Below are 20,632 nucleotides of genomic sequence, written 5' to 3'. Positions count from 1 at the left end.
TAGGAAAAGGCATGAGAAAGAGAGAAGATAAGGAGAAATCCTCAAGTTCCTCCTTGACACCTCATTCCTCTATGCAACTGCAGACAGAGGGCAAAATAAGATATGCCCTGCTCTCCTGTCCCCATCATCAATGTTATTCAGTCAATACTGGCTTTCATGTATCAGTGTGTGCTCCAAAATCACTGTTGGTACACTTGCATACTCTGTTCATCACCAACACACATCAGCCCAGAGAAACACTAGGTGCAACAGGTTCTCAACGCTCTCCTTTGCCAATGTTGGTGATGCATCCAGTAACAAAACAGGACTGAAAGTACCATGCTTATCTGAGCACACCATTCCTAAAGAAGTGTAGCATGCCCAGCTCAAAACACCTTGGAGACATGATATGAAAAAGCAAACCTATCTCCATGTAACTAACAGAAGCCTTTCATAATGCATACACACATTAAGTGTGTAAATACAAAACTTTCGTTTCCTTCCCCCAAAAAGTTTCCCATTCCACTGTCAACTTGGCATTTCAGTTTTCAACTTTTTACTTTAAGAACTGATTTTTTTCAACTTTTTTCAGATCTTACAAGCACGACTGCAAAAGTCGCACTCCATTCTGACTAAGTTTCACTCCCAAATAGCTTTTGGAAGCTGTGGAGGTGGAAAATGGACATTTTAACTTACCAAAGCTGATGGAAAACGTGAAGTCCCACATTATATGCCACGTGAGATGAACAAAACTTTATCAAGAAGTGAGCAGGAAAAACTAAGCTCAAGGATTAACCATGAATTGTAAAATACAGGTTATCTTACAACATCCAAAGCAACATCTGTTGCCTCAACAAGTCTTGATGCTCTGTACTAAATTCTTAGTGGTTACACCTTCACATGCCATCGTGATTTGACATTTCTCTAATGTCAAATAAGTCATTAAGTCTGTAACCAGACAGGAATCTTAATTCTAGTTTGAATCTGCAACCAATACTGAGTAAGAAATCAAATTATGCAATTATGAAATGTGATAACAGCATTTAGCAACCAAACTCTGCACACCCCTTCTGTTCCTACACAGCTCCAGAAACACTTCCTCCTGCTTGTTCTCTGGCACTTGATCCCTCCAAGCCCTCTCCCTCCTCTTGGTCCTCTTTGTACTAGCAGAGCCCTTCTCCAGGACATGCAAGTAAGGTGGGGGAAGCAGCAGGCCAGAAAGCATCCCTGTCTGTGGTGTGGCTCTCCCTGTCCCAAAACACTTTCCCATCCTGGGAGGGGGGAAGCCTCCAATGGTGCTGCAAGATCAGCAAGACACAGGGTCAGGGATCACCTGTCAGGCTCCCAGCCCACAGGGGTACCAGTACACCTCGAACAAGTTTCTGCTGTAAGGGCTGTTTTCCTTACCATGTACACATCCTTCACTGCCAGAGCTGTTCCAACAAGCTCCACATCTCCTTACAACACAGAACAAATTCTGTCATTTAAGTAAGTTATCCTTATCTTTGTCTCCCCCTAAAATAGCGAACTTTCCTTTTGAAAGTGTTACTAACAATTGCCATTTCTAAGGGACAGACCTTAAAAGCAACAAAGTAAAGTATTTAGCTACAGAAGACAATCAATGTTGCTCCAGAAACACCAGACTGCTGAAATCCAAATAGCATCAAAAGGCAGTTTTGATAAAGATTTTATAGAAAAGCCTTAAGCATGGAATCAAAACAAACGTGACTTAACTGGAACAACCAGTAGCTTTTGAGTGTCCATGCTCATTTGGCTCAGTCTTACATGGTTTTGTTTTTAAAAACCAAGCAACCAAGCCACCAAAGCCCTAATCCAAAGTGCTTATTTGGAGATCTCTGCAGAGATACACAAGATGAGTGTGTAATGCTTGCCTGGGACAAAACTTCAGAAAAGTATTATCTTCATTGCAAAGCAGGAAATTTTGAAACATTAAGAGGTTTTTCTGGACAGAAGAATCATTGTGCAGTTCCACTATCAACTAATAATCCATAAGGATACAGAAACATATTTATGTCCAATAAATGTTTGGAGAACACCTACTTCCAGTTCAGAGTGAGTAAGATATTGCTTTTTCAAAATTCCTTCAGTATAAAAGAAATATTTATATTAATCCATTAATTTATGGATTAAATGATTATTTTACTTACAGCCAATAAGCTGATTCTACAAAAAGAAATGTTTTCTTCAGCACATATTGACTAATAAAAATAGCCTTATAACCTTCTTAATAAGAACTCTAATCTTTATTTATAAAATGGTAAATTCTAATCTTCATCCCAAGGCAGAATGGTACATAAAAATCCTGTAATAACAAATAAGATTAAAAAATTAGGGTATGGTGGATAGGCAAAAGGCCCCAGAAGTCTGTTTTGGTAGCAATGTGAATTCTCTTAGGCATATTGTCCATTTCACTCTGTATCATGAAGTTCATTTGCTAACTTTAGATGATTTAATTTTCTTTATGTCACGGCTTTGCAGAATCAAGGTCCCATTTCTGAATTTTCCAACTTGTCCTGCAGGCCAAATGCTAGGCACTGATTTCTTCCTCTTGGCCTTCCTGAAAGAGGGAGAGGGAAAAAAATTTAAAAGAAACAGCAGAAATACAGGTAAATGCTTAATATGGTGAAAAAGTCACCTATTTATGCAGAGTTTGGTATTTTGGAGTATCACACCATAGCATGTAAAGACTTCAGAACATTTTTCCTTCACAGACATGCAAAATTTACAGCACATTACAGCACAATTTACATTTAAAAATGTTTAGAAACATGAAGATATTTGGATAGAGAAGGAAGAGTACAGAGGGAATCTGCTGCACTAGGATTAGGAAATGTCAGCTCACTTTCAAGCCTCTGTATACTGTAGCTTATGCTTTGCAGAAATTATCTCTTAGGGCAAGTGCTCTGAGCAAGTGGTGTCTCATGAGTCTGCACACAGGGATTTTCATCCCTCTGACCTCCTGCTGCAGTCTTAAGACGTGTTGGGGCAGAACTGACATACTCTCAAGTAAAGCTGTGGAACTGAAGCCTCTGGAACAGCTAGACACAGAACAGTGCCACCATTTTTTGAGGAACTCAGCACCTGGAGAATTTTGTTGCACTGTGATGTGCACGATTTCTGGAGTAAGACTGTGCAATTACATAGGGGAGATACACTGGGGAGACCATGTTAAAAACACCTCACCTCTCCTTCTGCTCTTTCTGCTTCCTCTTCTTAATAGAATCACCTTTATGTTCCTGTTTTTAAAGACAGATACTTTAATGAAAAAGGAACAGAGCATGTTGGTTAAACAACCACCTGCATAAAGAACATTCAGGAAATCGCCTTTACTTCACAGAGCAGCAGGCACTTAAAGCAAGCTGGGAGACTTTCTGACAGAACAAGTGATGCAACACATTATGGAGCCACTGCCAGGAGTGCCCGGGGCCCTTCCTAATACCTTATGGAAAGCACAGCCCACTCATGACCAACGTGCTGTCCTTGCCACGTGCAAAGGAGAGGCTTCCTTCTAGGGCATGTGACAGATCCCAGGGTCAGAAGATGGACTTCCTACCAGGCAGGTGAGTCCTATCACCCAGCTGAGGGCAGCTGTCAAATAGCAGGGTTCAGCTGTGACTGGTCATGCACTTTGAGCCACATGACAGAGCAGGAGAAGTAGGTCCCTGGGAAAGAGGGTGGCAGGAAACCAGCTGATAGAGCAATTACCAGCCCCACCAGCCTGCTCCCACCTACATGGGAAGGCTCCATAGGGAGGCAGAGAGCAGGCATAGAGCCAGATGGGCTGTGCTAGAGGATGGATGCAACAGAAGTCTCACCCTTGCTTTAAATAATGAGTAGGATCCTAGATGGAATTGTGCTGATAAAAAAGCAGTTGAAGATCTGGCTCTCTATGGTTAGACAACATGCAACAAACTTTAATTGGAGACCATTCTGTTTCCTCTTAAGAGGAAAGGATAAAAAAAAACCCACTGCTGATTTTGTGTCATCAGTCTATCAGCCTGGAAGGGTGAGGCAGTGAAACCAACCACAACACAAGCCTAACTCAGTGTCTTCATACTGCACACAACCAGCTTTTACCAATGAGATTAATCCTGTAGGAGCCAGGAGCCCAATCCACAGGGAGCAGCAGCTGTCAGGCTCAGCCACTCCTGCACCTGAGGCATTATCTGAGGCTCTTTTAAAAAGGGCTGGCTCCTACATGCTGTCTTTTTCTACAGAAAATTTCGTACAAACCTTTTCCTTATCAGCATCTTTCACTGCTTTTTTCTCTTTCAGTTTCTCTTGGAAAGTCTTGTAGTTCATATGCGTCTTTTTGGGGGGCTGCAACAAAGATTGGGAGGGATACTGCTGATTAAATTTTCAAATAGCTTCACAAATTATTCACACACTTGCAAAGACAGCATTTTTCACGTGGTTGTGGCAAAACATTAGAAATGCTTATTTTCTTTTGGGTGAGAGAATTGGACTTAAAGAGACATCAGGTAACCACAAATTGTTTCCTTCTTGGTGAGGAGAGCAGAGAGAGACAATACTGTTCTGATCAGTCCTACAAGGTTTACATACACACTCGGAGCAAAAAAACCCAACCCACTTGCTAAAAAACACCCAAAGCATTATTTTTTTCTTTTATGCTAGTTATGATGAACTAAAAACTTTTCTCCATCTATATCTGTCTGTGAGCATGAAGATTTAAAAAGTGAGCCCCACTCTCCAACTATTAATTTTTGAATGGCCTGATTAAAAATTAGTAAATGTTGTTTTTCAACCTGATCAGTCATATTTCATCTGTAATACTTTCCTGATAACACAACCATACTAATTTTCTAATCATCTACAGAAAATAGCCAAGACAGAACAGATGACGTAAAAGTAAGGATGAAGTGGGAGAAGGGTCAGGGCAGGGGTTTTAAAAGAGGAATACCAAAGCCCCTCATGTTCTTTACTGCTTTTCTGCATTGCAACAGTTGGGTGACCTCCAGTACAAACCAAGGGACAATTACCTTGGCTCCCAGCATGATAGCACGCTCCTGTTCCCAAACACGTTGCTCCTGCTTCTTGTAGCCAGTGATTCCAAACTTGTGCACTTCCAGGCGAGCCTAGAACATTACAGAAAATTGCAGGCATTTCATAATGTCCAACCTGTTGTAAAACAATGCCTGGCAAAGTTCAATGAAGTCATACTCGTGAGGAAATCCTGGCTAATACTGGAAATTGGCATGCTATAAAATAAAACTGAGTTCAGAGCTATACTACAGAGCAGTTGACCACTGTCCAACTAATCTCTGGATGGTGAGGACTGTCAGGGGGACAACTTTCAATTATCCTCATTTCACATAAAATAACACATGGAATGGATTTCTTCTATGTAAAAAATGAGCACTAAATCACTGAGAAACATGGACGGGCAGATGGTGGTTTGACTACACACATAGGTAGAGTTAACACTACACAAGCATACCTTGGCAAAACCACTAATGAATCCATAATCTTAAATCAGTGATTAAATCCCCACCCTTCTCAGCAGTACAGAGCTCCATGCAGAATCTCCAGAGAGAGATTCCACTGGATCATAACACATCTCTGAGCCGTGATTAGGCACACAAAACAACTTGCACAGATCTGTAAACAAATTAGTAGCTAAGGTGGCCAATGCTAATTATGTTCATGTAAGAACAGATGAGAATAAAAAGACAAATGGAAAAAGCCATTTGTTGTTTCAAAACCAGATTCAAATACACATTTTTTTTCTTTCCCACATGAGATCTCAGAGATTTAACACCATAGGGCAGAAAGAACTATGTTAAACATTATGGAAATTCAAGCACCTTTACACATCCCCCTCAAATTCTCATTGGAAGATCAGAAAGAAAGGCCATGAAAATACACACCTCTCTCCACATGGAGCAGCTGACTGCTGCCAGCCTGCTCCTCCTTTGGTGTGGCATGTAGCCAGAAGGACCTATTAGGAAATCCTCTCCTACAAGAGAAATTTCCTATTAGGAAATCCTCGCCCACGATCCTCACCTAGCCATTTCTGGAAAGGTCTCCCATCGGTCCCACTGCAGCTTTCTGAAGTATACCTGTGCACATAACTATACACTGAACTAGTGACATTAGTCTGATCCTACTGACTTACCTTCTCAAAGTTAAATTCTTGTCTGACTGCATTTTTCTCTTCATTCACTATCTGGGTCTATAAACAAAACAAAACATTTCAAATTATTATGACAAGTAACACCAGCTTAAATGCTGACTGGGATAGCCTTCTGAAAATCAGTGAAATGTAAAGTCAGTTGTATGGAATAATACACAAGTTTCTAGCAGCATTTTTTCTAGCTTTATTACCAGGATCTGTTAAAGGACACAGTTTCAATGGCATTTTTCCAGGTAAGTAAGAGCAAAACTGCCACATGTGAGCTATGTATCACTCATATGTCCATTTCCAAACCCAAACTGAACAGCTAATATAGGATAGCTCATGAATTTTAACTCACTGTCATTTTATTTGAGACAGGGCACTGACTGATAATAGTGCATGTACTCACAGCTGGGGCAATATATAGAACAAGCTTAATTCCTAACTGCATGGACATATATTAGTGTCCATATCCAGCTTCACTAATGCCAGAGAAACACCTCCAAAGGATGCACTGTCAGCAATGGCTGAAGCCACTCAGCGCAGGCTGAAGAAAGAACTTGCTCAAAATGAGCTCAGAGGAAAGTATATCTTCTCTACTCCACGATTTACACAGACACCTTTCATCAGCAGTTCTCAGTCTGGAGGGGCACTCTCCAGGGGGAACACACTATATCCTAGAAAAAAAAAGAAAAATCCCAAGGGAGAGAGTTCCATTCTTGCTTGTTACAGGAGTGTCCCACATGGGACACTGTGGAGCAGTTACAAATCTCCCAGGATTGTCTTAGACAGTCTGCTTTCTGATTTCAGTAAGGAAGTGCTTCTGAGCCACCTCTCTGAGTGGAAGCTCTGCCCACTCCCAAGCATGCTGATGCAGGCAGGCAAACTGCCATCTGTTCAAGAGATTACCCTGCTCACCTTCCCTGTTTGCTCCCAAAGGTACAATCCGCTCAGAGGAAACAGGAGTACTACATAAACATTACAGCTGAACTGAAATACATTTCATGCATTTCCTTTTCACTCTCCAGGACCTCAGGGCACAGTAAGTCACAGGCTCAGGCCCAAGGGTTACATCAGGGCTTCCCTCTGCATCCACCACAGCCAAACTCCTCTCAGCTCTGCAAAGGCTTCTATATAGAATTGCGATTTCAGCCACAAATACACCCGGTTATCTTCAGAGCATTTTGCTAACAAGCATAACACTAGTATTTTCAGGTAAAAAAAAAATCAAGCTATGAAAAACTTAGGAAAATTTTAAAAGAAAAATATGCTGGAAAAAGCATAAAAGTTTATGGATTCAAACAACTGCTTGAGTCTATTGAGGTCCCCAATTCCAAGCAATCAAACCCCCAATATCAGTAAGCCTCTCTGAATTCAAGACAGCCATATGTTGGCCCACCAGAGCTTATTTTAGAATGGGCTTCTGATGTTATGGCCATAAAGACAACTCAAGGAAAACAACCAGAGAAGCTATAAAATCTGGAGACCCAAACCTCTGCTCAGCTTCCCACCAAACCTATCCAGACCTCCCTGGGAACTCACCTACAGTTTTTGGAAGTTCAAAGAAGTTCAGCGGTAACAAACCAAACCAGAGGACAGAGATCTAATGTTGTCATGCCTTCCCCCACTGACTACCCAACACTCATCCTCCAAGAACAAATGCTGCTTGTCAATGGCCCAGTGCTGCTGTGATGCCAAAGAAGAGAAGCAAGTTTTGGCACCTCGCATCCACAGCTACTGACAGGAGCAGAGCAGCACACAGAACTCCTGGGCACTGAAGTAACCAAGAGGCTTAGCCTCCCACCTCTTTTACTTCTTGCCGCAACATCAGGCCTGTCAGCAAATCAATTTAGTTTGCTGAAATGCGCCTATTTCAAACACAAGATTCTTATCCAGAGATCTGAAATTGAAAAAATTGGTCGTCAAGTCCTGCCCCCTCCCCCGCTTCATCCTGCTCCCGTTTCCAGCAGCCCCACTGGGAATCAGCAGGACCAGATGCCATCGAGCTGAGCACGCGGATGGCCAAAAGCATTCAGATTTCCAGGCAGCTGTATGACAAGAGGGACAAACCCAGGCACGGCAGGGGGCTGGCGCCGGCCCAGGGAGTGCACCCCGTCCCACGGCGCCCACCCTGCGGGCAGGGGCGGCTCGGGGGCAGCGGGGACCGCGCCCGCCCGGCTCTACCTGTGCTCCGCCGGCGGGCGCTGCCGAGGGGTCGCGCCGCTCCTTCCTCTTCCTCCCGCGGAACACCACGACCTCCACGGCGGGCGGGGCGGCGGGGGCCGGCGGGGCACTGCCGGCGGCGCTCAGCTCGGCCCGCAACTCCCCGAAGAAGCCGCGGGCCCCGCGCCGCCCGCCCGCCGCCGGCTGCGACTCCCGTCTCTCCTCCTCCTTCTCCTCTTCTTCCTCCGCTGCCGGCGGCACTGCTCTCGCTTCGCCGTCCCCTGCAGCGCGCCGGGCGCCGCCGGGCTCCTCACCTGTGCCGAGCACATGCCATGGGTCAGCTCCGCGCCGCCGCCGCTCCGCTCCAGAGCGCCCACGCCCTGCCCCCTCCCCTCCCCGGCCCCTAGGGAGGACCGTGTTGCCGGCGCAGCGCCCGGCCCGGCCCCGCTCACCCACCCAGGTCGTAGAGGGCGCCGAGCACCGCCTCCAGCCGGCGGTGCGGCTCCCGCGGTCCCATGGCTGCCGCGGCGGACGGGCGGGCCGGCGTGTGACCCCCGGCGGCTCCCGTCGCACCCGACATGGCGCCGCCCATGGCGCGGTGCCCCCGCCTTCCGCCGCCGAACCGCACCAGGCAGCCGGGCCGGGGCGGCGCGGGGCCATGGGCGCCGCGGGAGGCGGCGGCGGGCAGCCGGGCAGCGCGACGGGGTAGGGCGGGCGAGCGGGGCGCGGGGCGGCGCAGCGGAGCTCGCAGGACCATGGCGACAGAGGCGGCGGCTGCCCCCGGGCGGGCGCGGCGAGGGGCGCCCATGTACTCGGTAGGCGACAGCGGCGGTGGGAGCGGTGCCGCGGGGAAGGGGCTGCTCACCTCACCCGCGCTGCGGCAGTGCCGCTCTCTCTGAAGGGGAATGACGGCGCTTGGCGCAGTCTGCCCCTCCATCCCTTACCTCCGGTTCTTGTCCCTGGGGAAGGGGAATCGCGCTCCGGAGGGAGGGACGAGGCCTCTCCCGGGCCCCGGCGGGACCGGACGTTTCCCCTCGCCAGTTCACCTTCCCGCGCGCCCTTCGCTGCCTCGGCTGCTCCTTCACTGCCTGTCGTGACAGTCGCGACAGCCAGAGCTCCCGATCCCGAGCGCCGCGGCTCCCCTCAGAGCTGCTGCGGCAGGCCCGCTGGGCAAGGGGCGGTGGGAAGTGTCTCCTCCGTAGGGAAGCAGTGTCCCGGAGCGGCTCTCTGCGATGGCAGGTGTCCGGGCACCGGGCGCTCCGCAGGGCTTCAGCCTGTCCTGCCAGCCATGGTGAACTAAGCGCTGTGAGGTTGTCGTGGGCATGGAGTGGCCGAAGCGGGTTTTCCCGTGTTACATAGTGAAAATTACTTTATTGACCTTGTTCGTTCCCTGCAGCTCCTTCGCCAGCCGCAGACGAGGAGGTTTAGGTGTGGGGTGCTAAACCCTACTTCTCAGCAGCCTTTGGAGGAGGGGACTGGGGAGAGAGGGAAACAGCTCCTTGTTTCCACAGAGAGTCCCAAACTTCTTTTCTGTATCTTGTCTGTGTGCTGGTATCCCAAGGGCATCGTGGGCACCATCGTTACATTGCATATCCTAGTTATATGGAAGCAGAGGAGTTCCAGGCTCCTGCTGTTTTGCTTCCCTACTTCTCCGCTGTCACAGTAACAGTACGTGGCACTGAATCTTCTGATGTCCAGGTTTCCAACAGTGTGTTTTCCAGGTGTGTTCTCTACCAGCTGGCAGTTGAAGCTGGAACAGCAGCTTGGCTGTAATGTGTAAAAGCACAGTTGTAAATCTTTAGTGTTTGGTAAAGTGTGTGGTTTGGCTCCCTAAGTGCTCCTTCAGAACAGGGTGTGAAAATAACTATTGCCATGGAGGGAATTCAGTTGTACATCAAGTCTGAAGACCTCAGATGAAGAGCAGAGGCAGAGAAGTGATTTTTCAATGGGCCATGGCCCTTGCAAAATGCTGCTCACAGGAGTTGTGCTGGGGAACAGCTGTAGCAGTGCAGTGACTGCTGATGTGGCTGGCCATGCCCGTGCTGAGTGCTGCCTTTCTTTGTCTGGATTTCACGTAATTGCAGATTGCAGGATTTTAACTTTCTGTAACTGACATAAACATTGCTTAGATGTTCTGAGCTATGACTTGTCGCATACTGATCTGAGTAGGTGATACTTAGAGTCATTTTCTGCTACTATTTTGAGCTTTTTTTGCCATTATACAACATAAGGGATTCATTTTTGTTTTATTTTAATCAAGGGGATTGATATAAGGTGTCAACAGCAACAGATGGCTGATAGAAACTATTTGCAGTCATCTTAACAAATCTTAGCTTACTCAGCTCTTGCAAAATACTAACCAGTTGAAAGCTGTGAAAGAAGAGGGGTTGAAAGCTGTAATGCTAAATCATACAGGACAAAAACCCCTAAAAGTTTTAATACTTGTATGGGATTCTTTTGAAAGTCCCTGTTGAGTTTGTTCTGCAGTTACTGTGAGGTAATTTTCTAAACTGCAGCTGTGGAAAGAAAAGTTATACAATCTACTAATGCAGTTACATTATAGTAGGAACTGTGTCCTCCAATAAACCAAAATTGACTTTTGATACAGATGAGGCTTTGAAGGATTTTTTTTTTCATTCTTAAGTGGAGATATTCGTGATTTGAGTTGTTTTGTTTTGTTCCACCAAATGTTACCTTGTGGTGATGAATGGACAGGAGCTAAAGGTTTGCTCTCTACAAGTGTCAGCTGCTCTGTCAGTGTTGCTGATGTGGCTCTGGTTGGCTGGCTGGCAGTGAAACCCGACTCCCTCTCCCAAAGTTGAAATCCCAGCTGCCACTGTAGGGCATTTTGCTTGTCTGTTGCTGGTGTTCCCCTGTGTGTTTGCTGGCCAGGTTTTCCACTCAGCACCAGAAAAGGTCACTGAAGGAGCTCATGAAGCATGTTTTATCCTTCATTATCAGTTTTGTTCTGCATGGGTCAGATATAGAAAGGGGAGGTGGAATGAATGAAAAGATTTCCAGTGCTACCCTTCAAGTGGAACTGTGGAAGAAGACATAAGCATTTTTATTTTTAAAAATCCTCTAATAAATATGCTTGATTGTAACTAATACTTTTTTATTATTTTATATTATTTTTTATTTTTTTATTTAAGAGAGGCTTACTCCAGTTGTCTTACTTACCTGGTGGCTGTTGCTGCTAGTTTGAAGCTTGGAGAAATGCAGTTTCACTCTTGGGAAGACTGAGGGGTCATTCATACAAAGTGTAATGATATAGGAGATGATAGGAGAAGTCTCTCTCCAGCACAAGGGTCTACTGGCTCAAAGGGAAGAGTTTTGTGTGAATTTCTTGCAGCAGAATGGATCCACAGTTAGTTCTTGATGCCCTGGGTTTCTTCCTGCTTAGTAGTGGTGGTACTGATTACTCAGAGGCTGTGCTCCCTTTTTACCTATGTGTGCACTCTATTGCATTCCTGTGGCTGACTGTGAGGTGATTTGGAGGTTTTTAAATTTGCTCTTTCCTGATAATGTTTAATGTACCTTACTTTCACCAAGCTGTGTGAAAGCTACAAGTCACCAAGGCCCCAGATGCAACTTTTAAGTAGGAGGGATTATTTTCTGTGTGTTTATGATTGGGTTTTTATAATGTGAATCATGGTATTGTCCTAATGAAGCTGTGAGAGTTGGAATCAAAAGTCTTTTAGTTAATACCTATTAATTATGGAGAGGCTGGAGGCAAGGCACTTCAGCTTTAAAAGCCCATGTCTTCTCTCAGTTTCTTCCTGTTGAGTGGTATTAAGTAAGATGGCATAGGGTGATTTGAAGATCTTTGCAGTTGAAGGGATTAGAGTAAGGGTTTTTTTGGGGGGGAGGAAAAATTAAGTAACATGGCATACAGTGATTTGGGGATCTTTGCAATTGAAAGGAATTAGAGTGAAGGGGTTTTTTTGGGGGGTGGGAAGGGTGTGTGTGTCTTTGTTTGTTTATTTTGCTTTTTAGTTTCTTTCAGGATCACTCTTGCAAGCAGGTGGTGTTGGTTCCTGCAGTCTCAGAGTGTAGCATGCAGACATTATTGAAAGCTAAGAAGAAACCCCGAATGTTGCAGAAGTAGCGCTTATCATTATTTTGGTGCTGTCACCAAGAAGGTCGCCAAATAGTTTGAGACAGTGTCTCATTCTTCATTTGTATGTTCCTAGCAGAAAGAACTCACATCAAAGAAGAGAGATGAGTTTGAGGATATTTTGGAGGAAAGACGGTTGTCCAGTGACTTGAGATACGCCATGAAATGTTACACCCCGGTGATCTACAAGGGACTTTCACCTTGCAAGCCGAACGCTATCAAAAGTGCTGTTCTTCAGTCAGAGCAAGTTCAGTATGTTATCAAGCAGGTGAGTCTGGACAATGAGCTCTAAGATGAGGTGGATTGAACACAGCCAAGCTTTGTGTGGCATCAGGGAAAAAGAGATTGTTGCTGACCTTGTTAAAATGGTAATTGTAGTTTGGAAGATGGTCCAGTAAATAAATAACTCTTTTGGCAGGAAAAAGAAAATACTGGAGTTGCCACTAAACCTGTGAGGTTCATGAAACAGTGTTTTAATTTTGCATATACAACACTTCATCATTAATTTATCCAGTGTGCTTGACTTTTTTTTTCTTTTTCTCCTGATACTCCACTGTTCTCACCACAGAACAACATTGTGAAAGACATTAGCACTCTCCTTCCTAGCAGACGTTTTTGTACTTTGGGGGCGTCTTGTAGGAATTTTATAGGTTAATGATGCATTAATGAATAAGTCCTAAATGCTGCTTTCACTAAAATGAGAGTTCTGTATCACAGATAATTCTTTGAATTAGAAATACTGTTTAAGATGCAGCCATGTTCTTTGTTCTAACATGAAAGGCAGCCACTACCTTATAACAAATAAAGTATTTTATGGTTAGGCTGGCTGATACTTTGCACTGTGTTTAAATACCTGAAATATGTGTGTGTGTTAATCAGCAGCATAAACTAATTTCAGTAGCCATAAAAAATAATTGCAAGCATGTAGAAATACCTAAGGTGTTTTGGTTAGTCCTGAGTGACAGGCTGCTGTAATTTTTTTTCTATTTGTTTCTTTTAATGGCTAGTATTACCTGTGATATATCAAAATGTGTTATAATGTGACAAAGTAAAGTATGTCACTCTGCACCACAAAGTAGTTCTGTTTCTATTATGGATTGCTAAGTAGTATGAAAGCCAAAAAAACCTTTCAACTCCAGACACGAAAAAATTTACTTAAAGAAAATACTTTACAGAGGATTTGATAGAAAGATATTTGTGTGATGTTTTCTTCTGAAGTGCTTTTTTGATAGAAAATTATTTTGATGGATATTTCCTGGATGCATCGAGTGGCTGAAAGGCGTTAGCAGTCCGTTGCAGCCTGGTTCCCAGTTTTGCACTAGAGGTTACTGGAAGTTTCTAACTGAGAGTGTCCTGGGCAATGTGCCCAGCCCTCTGTGATCAGGGTCCCTCCTGCCTGGGCAAGGTTTGTACAGCTTTACACAGGCGTACTTGAATTTGTTCTTGTGCCAAATTGTTGTGGTTACTAAAGTTCAGTGTGGGAAGTTAAGGTCATTTGTTTGTTTTAGCTTTCTCTATGTGACTGGTCTGGGGTTTTGGTTTGTGATTTTGAAGTTCTTAGTTCCATAGTGGATTTGCCCTTAAATCACACAAGTGAATGTATGGTAAGCCTTTTGCTGGTGAGGGAGAACAGAATCTCTTCCTGCTGAATAACAAGAGGAATTTTTTGGCTTTCTAAGCAAGACTGATTTTCTCAGGCTTAAGTGGAAGCAGTTTTTGGCTTCTTTAAGTGGCTAAAATAATCCTTTTAAACTACATGTGGAAATATGTAGGATAATGGGTAACACATTTAAGAAAACACATTTGACCTAGTAGATGTGACAGTAAGGTATATGGAGGTAGATTGAAGGAGATGGATTTTCTCATATGTCACAAAATGGAAATAATAGGTAAGCAGCACTGGCTTCCAAACGGAGATGTGCTTTTTGGGAGGCTTTTTCTTCTGATATTCCTTTCATTTCCTCCTCTGGGTTGAGTAAAAGTCATGGTCCTTATTCCATAACAGTAAAAGGCTTAACTTTTCAATGAAATATTTCTAGATTCAATTACCAAATTGGAGGGATGGCCATTATTTAAGTCTGTTTCAAGGAACTTCAAAAGGGAATGTGCATGGCAACAGAAGAAAGATCATTGATATGCACAGTGGTAGACACACTGCTTTGTGTGCAGTTCAGCTCTCCATTACCAAAGGAATGCATCATAAAGAAATGGAAGTGTGATATGGCTGAGGTTCTTTGTAAACTCTAACCCAAATGCACTTAAAATATTTACATTTTGACTGTCTCTACAAACACAGACTTCATTTTACTGTTTAAAGAAAAATGCACAGAGTCTTCTTCAGACTGATAGTGTAGGAAATATTCTTTGAACTTAAATATCTTCTGAATATGCTGCAAGTTAAAACATTCATATGGGGGGAGGATTGTTGTATGTCCTCCCCCCACCATTGACATCCAAGGTTATTTTGTTTTTTAAGCAGCTTTAACTTGGCTTTGTTGGCTGGCACCAAACAGATTCTGTATGACTAGATCCGCACCTATCCCATAAAACAAAATCTTGTGGACTATTGCAGTAGTTCTCCCATAGTAGCTGTGGCACATTAGAACGGTGTGCATGGGCAAGGAGAAGGGAACAATTTGTCATTGCTGTTTTTGTTTCTCCTTAGTTAGCAAAAGAAATGGGAGAATCACCTGATATTATTCAAGAAGAAGCCACAGAAATCCTGGATGAGATGGGCCACCGTATGCAACTAGGAGCTGTCAGATTTTTTGCCTTCACTCTGAGCAAAATATTTAAACAGCTTTTCCAGAGAGTTTGTGTGAATGAAGAAGGAATGCAGAGAGTGAGTACTGGTGGGAGGAAAAAGTTAAAATATTTTCAGACCAGTCACTTGGACAAGAGCTCTAATCACAAATAACAAATGTGAAAAATACCCTCTAAAAAAAAAAAAAAAGAAAAGACTGCACTCACTTTTGTTTTTTGGTGCTTTTCTTAGTAAATGTGGGAGGAAAGGCAGGTGAAATGTAAGCATTTTAGAGGCAAACAGCTGTCAGGATTTTTTTGTTTTTTTTCCAAATGCTTCCTCTAATAAGGAATACCATGTGCCTGTGAGCATGTTATATCAGCCACTGAGAGAGTGTTTTCTATCTGATATTATAAAATAATAATGCATTTAGCTGAATTGAGGGTCACAATAAAATATTACATGGCTGTTCAGCAAAACCCTCATACAACTAAGTGTGGTGAAACACTGTGCACCTCTGAGGCACAAGATGCTTTAGGTTTTCCTCAGTTTCTGGGAACCTTTGTCCCCCTATTTCATTTCAGCATATTGGTTCTGGAGGGTGCAGTGCATTCCCTGGAAGTCAGCAATGTCAGTCCTGACAGCCCCTATTTGGTTTCCCATCCCCATCAAAAGGGATTGGAATTAGACTATCCCATGATGGGGTGCCCCTAGTTTTTGAGTCCTGTGATGCTTGTGAGCTTCAGGTTGCTACTCTGGAAACAGCTGCTCCCAATTTCCAATGGGTTCTGTGCTGAAAGATCTGTATTGATTGTGTGGACAGAGAAACAACTCTCAAGCCAATGGGGTTTTGTTTGCCTTAAGCCCTGTGCAGGTCTAGTATTTGCAAATTTCAACAGTCAGTAAATATTGGGACAATATTGTTTGCACTGTTCTTTTCCAGTTGCAACACGCTATTCAGGAGCATCCCGTGGTGCTGCTACCCAGCCACCGAAGCTACGTAGACTTTTTGATGCTGTCTTATTTGCTATACACGTATGATTTGGCCTTGCCTGTCATTGCAGCAGGAATAGGCAAGTATGTTTTTAACAATGTTTTCAGGGTTCAGAGAATTGGTAGCATTCTCTGGTAGCTGCAGCTCTAAGTAATTGTGTGTTTAACTTCTGTTCCAAATATATCTTGTTAAATCCTCCTTGAGTAAGTTGCTTATAGTGTCTGAAGGCTTCTCATTGGTGCTGAGTCCTGCCAAAGGTGAATTGTTTTCTTAGCAAGTTCACCCAGAAGTACCCCATCTGTAGACCTGAGGCTGGGGCAAAGATAAGGGTTGTGAAGAATACTTCTATTTGCTTTCGTAGCCTGGTAAAAGGGAAGAACTTGCCAGGTGCTACTGTGGATGCAGAACTTTTTGTGATACTTCATGCAGTTTAAAGTGCAGTCACAGCAGCCAGATACAAAGTACCAGACACTTCATGCCTATAGCAAATAAATCCTTTAGTGACTTGGATTAGAGTATTTTTGAGTTTTGGACCTCAAAATAGAATGTTAAGATACTATTAGTTTAGCTTACAAGATTTTCTTTCATGATTAACATTTTTTGAATGCTTTGGGTGCTTTAGGGTCAAAGTTCTGCTAAAGAATTAGGGGCTTTTAGCTTGATGCTGCCTGCACATGTGTATTATTTTAAATTCTTCTGGAGAAAACACAGTTCTCTGTGGTTGTAGTTGTATTTCATAATTGCGTATCATGTTAGAGGTTGACAAGATGTGGTTTACAAAGTCACTCTCAAATCAGCACTTGTGCTGAGAGGAGAGACTCTCGTGATATAGGTGGTAAGTGCCTTTGCTTTATTAGTTATCTCTTGGCTTCAAGCATACAGAGAGATCTGTAGGGATTAGCTAAGGGAAGGTAAACAGTTGCCAGTACATCCTCATACAGTACATTAGCAGGAATGTAGCTGGTGTTGGGATGATGTTTCTGGCACCTGTGACATTGTCAGTGTAGCAACTAGAAATGTGAATTTATTTGACTGAGTGAATATCTGTTCTCCAGTGTTTCATAGATTGAGGTGGCAAGAAGGTTGGAATGGCGTTGCCATACAAATGTTGCCAGCTTATGTGTGGACTCGTTTTAAATGCTTCCATAAGAACTTTGTTAACGTTAAGTGTTTCTTCCTGCTTTTGACAAGTTAAGCATTTACTATCATTGCTTAAAACTGAAAAATTATAAAATAATTTTAGCTGTTTTGGTGTACATCCCCCAAAATGATGAGTCAGGATCATAGAAGGTCTAATGTAGTTTAATTGGCTGCCTAATTTCTGTGTCTTCTGGAATATGTTCAGTAGGAGCTGCTTTTTTCTAAAGATGTAAGAGTAAGACAATGCACTTGAGAAACTTAGTCTTTATTATGGCTGAACTCTGGCCATCTAAATTATGAAAATAAATTGCTCTCTAAGTGAATGCAGCTTAAAAAAATGGAAAGCATATTATAATATGCCATTCTTGTCTGTATAAGTCATTTGAGCTAGACAATTTGAAAGCAAATAAATGTGTTGGCAACAAAGGAATCCTTGAAAGAGATCTTCTGTATTCTGGTAATCAGTGTGATAGAAATTTTGTGGTTGATTCTGCTGGCTGATATTAATCAGTAAATTTTTTGTTGTGGTTTTGATTGTTTTTCAGATTTCCTAGGAATGAAAATAGTCGGTGAGCTGCTACGAAGGGCAGGTGCCTTTTTTATGCGACGTTCCTTCGGTGGGAACAGACTCTACTGGGCAGTGTTTGCTGAATATGTAAAAACGATGTTAAGGGTAAATAACTTGCTGAGATCTCAGAATGCGTACTTAAGAAATACTCTGTTGGAACAATTCTTGTGAGATATGCAGGATGTCTTGGCTGTGTGACTGAAAGTCTTCATGGTCATCTGAGTAGGTGCTTTTTACCTCAGATTTCCTGTAGGTGAAGACCATGTGTGCCCTCTATTATTATTACACACTTCAGTAAGGGATCCACAAATTACTGCTTATCAGTTGCTTTGGATTGTGTGCCCATATCTTGTGACAGACACAATATTTTCATTAATTAAACTATACGGAAAATACATTAGATTAATGTAGGCTTACAGATGACTGAAGTTAGAGATGTTTGTCTTTCATTAAAAAAACAACTTACTTATATTTGAAGTACTTAAAACTATTTGTGGGCAATAAAGAAGAAATGGTTTTTCTGACTGGATTTTGTTTGTTTGTTTTACTTTTGAAGAGTGGCTATGCCCCGATTGAATTTTTCCTTGAGGGGACTAGAAGCCGCACTGCCAAGACTCTGACTCCAAAATTTGGTATGTTTTTTTAAGATATGGAACTCCTAATATTATTAGTGTTTTCATTAGTGCCTATGTGCTTTGTAAGTTCTTTGGATAGAAAGAGATGTTAAAGTAGCGGGAAATTGGGAAAGTCTGCTGGAGTTTGGAAAACACCATGGCTGGGTTCCAAGGCCATATACAAAGAACAGCAATACATTTCACTTGCACTCTACTGCTTTTGCTCCCTTTGCCCCATTGTGTACTAAATTCAATAACTCTTCACCATTTTTTTCCTAGACAATAGGCATCCCCTGGCCAGCAGGGAAATATTGTAGTTCTAACTGTAAAAGCAATGGGGAATCTTTGGAAGGAAGATGCTGTGCAAGCACAGAGCAGTGCTGCTGAAAGAGCACAAACAGCTGTCCAAGAGTGTTGCTTCCATTTACTCTGTGTTTTAAGGCTTGGCTTCTGCTTCCTTGAAGAGAGAACAGGCACAGTGCATACCTATTAGCAGTTTCTAAAATACAGAGATATCCTTTTCAAAGTTAAATTGCAGTTGCTTTTCCCTCTTTGAAAGAGACAGGTGATTAATGTTTTTTTCCCAATTGGCAGGTCTTCTCAGCATTGTGATGGAACCCTTTTTCAAACGTGAAGTCTTTGACACCTATCTTGTTCCCATCAGCATCAGCTATGAGAGGATATTAGAAGAATCTCTCTATGCATATGAACTCCTAGGAGTCCCAAAGCCCAAAGAATCTACATCTGTATGTAAATTCCTTAAGAACAGAACAGAAGTGGACTTGTACACACCCTGTAGCACCAGGATTTAAGTTTTCCTCTTCTTGTTTTCATAGGGGTTGTTAAAAGCCAGGAGAATTCTCAGTGACAATTTTGGTACCATACATATCTACGTTGGCCAGCCAGTATCCCTCAGAACCTTGGCATCTGGCAGGATCAATCGGTGCCCATACAATTTGGTTCCCAGGTACCACATCTTTCCATGGTGTATGCACAGGAAAAACACTGGTTTAATCTACACCTATGTGAACTAAGATGTTCTCTTGTACTTTGTTTTCATCTTCTCTCACCTCCCTCCATCTGTCTATTCAAACTGCTGAACCTGTTTGATCTGAGCAGAGGCTTATTGTGCTTGTGACTGGGTGTTTCTGAAATGAATTGTTACTTGTGGCTTTCCCTGTGTTGAGAAGATGCCACTTTAAAATTTAATGGTGATGCATGAACCAGGCAAAACTTTGATTTCTGATAATGTGGTGCACTTAAAATTTTCACCTTTCTCTCACTTCTTGCATTATTCCTGCAAGCTGTTAAGTGACCCAATGTCAGGGAGAGCTGTAGCTGTGACTGGATTGTGTTGCCTTTGCAGTTTTTTCTGTAAAACATAATGCTTTTGAATTTTGTTTGAAGACAGCAAATACACAGCATCCGTACAGAGGTCTGTGCTCAAGGTACTGTCATGCAGCTACTGATGCTTTTGCTCTATACTTCTGTTTTACATAGCACATAGAATCACCCTACAGATGCTAGATGCTGTAAAATGACAGATCTGGGAACAATATGAAAGAAATAAAGAGGGTTGTTATTTATATTAGACTTTTTGAGCTCTTTACCTTAAATTGCATTGTTTTTTTCAGGCATCTCCCCCAAAAGCCATCTGAGGATATCCAAGAATTTGTCAGTGATGTAGCTTATAAAATGGAGCTCCTGCAAATAGAAAACATGGTTTTGAGCCCATGGGTGCTAGTTGCTGCTGTCCTGCTGCAGAATTTGCCAGCTATGGAATTTGAGCTTCTAATAGAAAAGACTCTGTGGCTTAAAGGCTTAACACAGACTTTTGGAGGATTCATTGAATGGCCTGGTATGCAGAGAAAGTGTTATTTCTGTTTCTCTTGTTGCTTATGAAGATAAATTATATTTCTATGGAAGGAACGTACAGTAACAGCTTTACAGAATTCTTAGAGTTATAAATGGATTTTTGGATATGCTGAAAATCATGCTGAAACCTGACAGGTTTTGACTTAACATGTTGAAGATAATACTTTGAAAAACAATTAGGTGGAAATGGAGCAGACATTTTACTGTTGTATCATGAAGGGAGGGAAATTATCATGTGAAAGGGAATTTTAAGGCACTTTAATATTAGAGTACTATGGTTTG

General features: G+C 42.9%; 2 protein-coding genes across 4 annotated transcripts in view; one reads left to right on the top strand and one right to left on the bottom strand.

The window, feature by feature from the left end:
* Nucleotides 1-1,804: 1,804 nt before the first annotated feature.
* C3H1orf131 (chromosome 3 C1orf131 homolog) lies at nucleotides 1,805-8,879 on the bottom strand. Its single transcript, XM_050971880.1, has 7 exons — nucleotides 8,752-8,879; nucleotides 8,321-8,702; nucleotides 6,137-6,193; nucleotides 5,001-5,096; nucleotides 4,234-4,320; nucleotides 3,184-3,236; nucleotides 1,805-2,557 (listed from the first exon to the last, which is right to left on the bottom strand). The coding sequence occupies exons 1-7, from the start codon at nucleotides 8,877-8,879 to the stop codon at nucleotides 2,428-2,430; spliced, it is 933 nt and encodes a 310-aa protein (XP_050827837.1). The 3' UTR covers nucleotides 1,805-2,427.
* The window catches only part of GNPAT (glyceronephosphate O-acyltransferase), a 24,218-nt gene continuing 12,448 nt past the window's right edge, over nucleotides 8,863-20,632 (top strand). For 2 of the 3 annotated variants that reach the window (XM_050971920.1, XM_030236547.2), the window contains exons 1-9: nucleotides 8,863-9,114; nucleotides 12,493-12,684; nucleotides 15,082-15,258; nucleotides 16,103-16,232; nucleotides 17,839-17,966; nucleotides 18,418-18,493; nucleotides 19,070-19,221; nucleotides 19,312-19,442; nucleotides 20,110-20,333. In XM_050971920.1, the coding sequence (XP_050827877.1) occupies nucleotides 8,878-9,114; nucleotides 12,493-12,684; nucleotides 15,082-15,258; nucleotides 16,103-16,232; nucleotides 17,839-17,966; nucleotides 18,418-18,493; nucleotides 19,070-19,221; nucleotides 19,312-19,442; nucleotides 20,110-20,333 (1,447 nt within the window). In that variant the 5' untranslated portion in view covers nucleotides 8,863-8,877. The remainder of the gene's footprint in view (nucleotides 9,115-12,492; nucleotides 12,685-15,081; nucleotides 15,259-16,102; nucleotides 16,233-17,838; nucleotides 17,967-18,417; nucleotides 18,494-19,069; nucleotides 19,222-19,311; nucleotides 19,443-20,109; nucleotides 20,334-20,632) is intronic. The other variant, XM_050971921.1, reaches the window with a different exon arrangement.

The sequence above is a fragment of the Serinus canaria genome, chromosome 3, assembly GCF_022539315.1.
Source record: "Serinus canaria isolate serCan28SL12 chromosome 3, serCan2020, whole genome shotgun sequence".
NCBI lineage: Eukaryota > Metazoa > Chordata > Aves > Passeriformes > Fringillidae > Serinus > Serinus canaria.
This window is presented reverse-complemented; position numbering and strand designations above follow the sequence as displayed.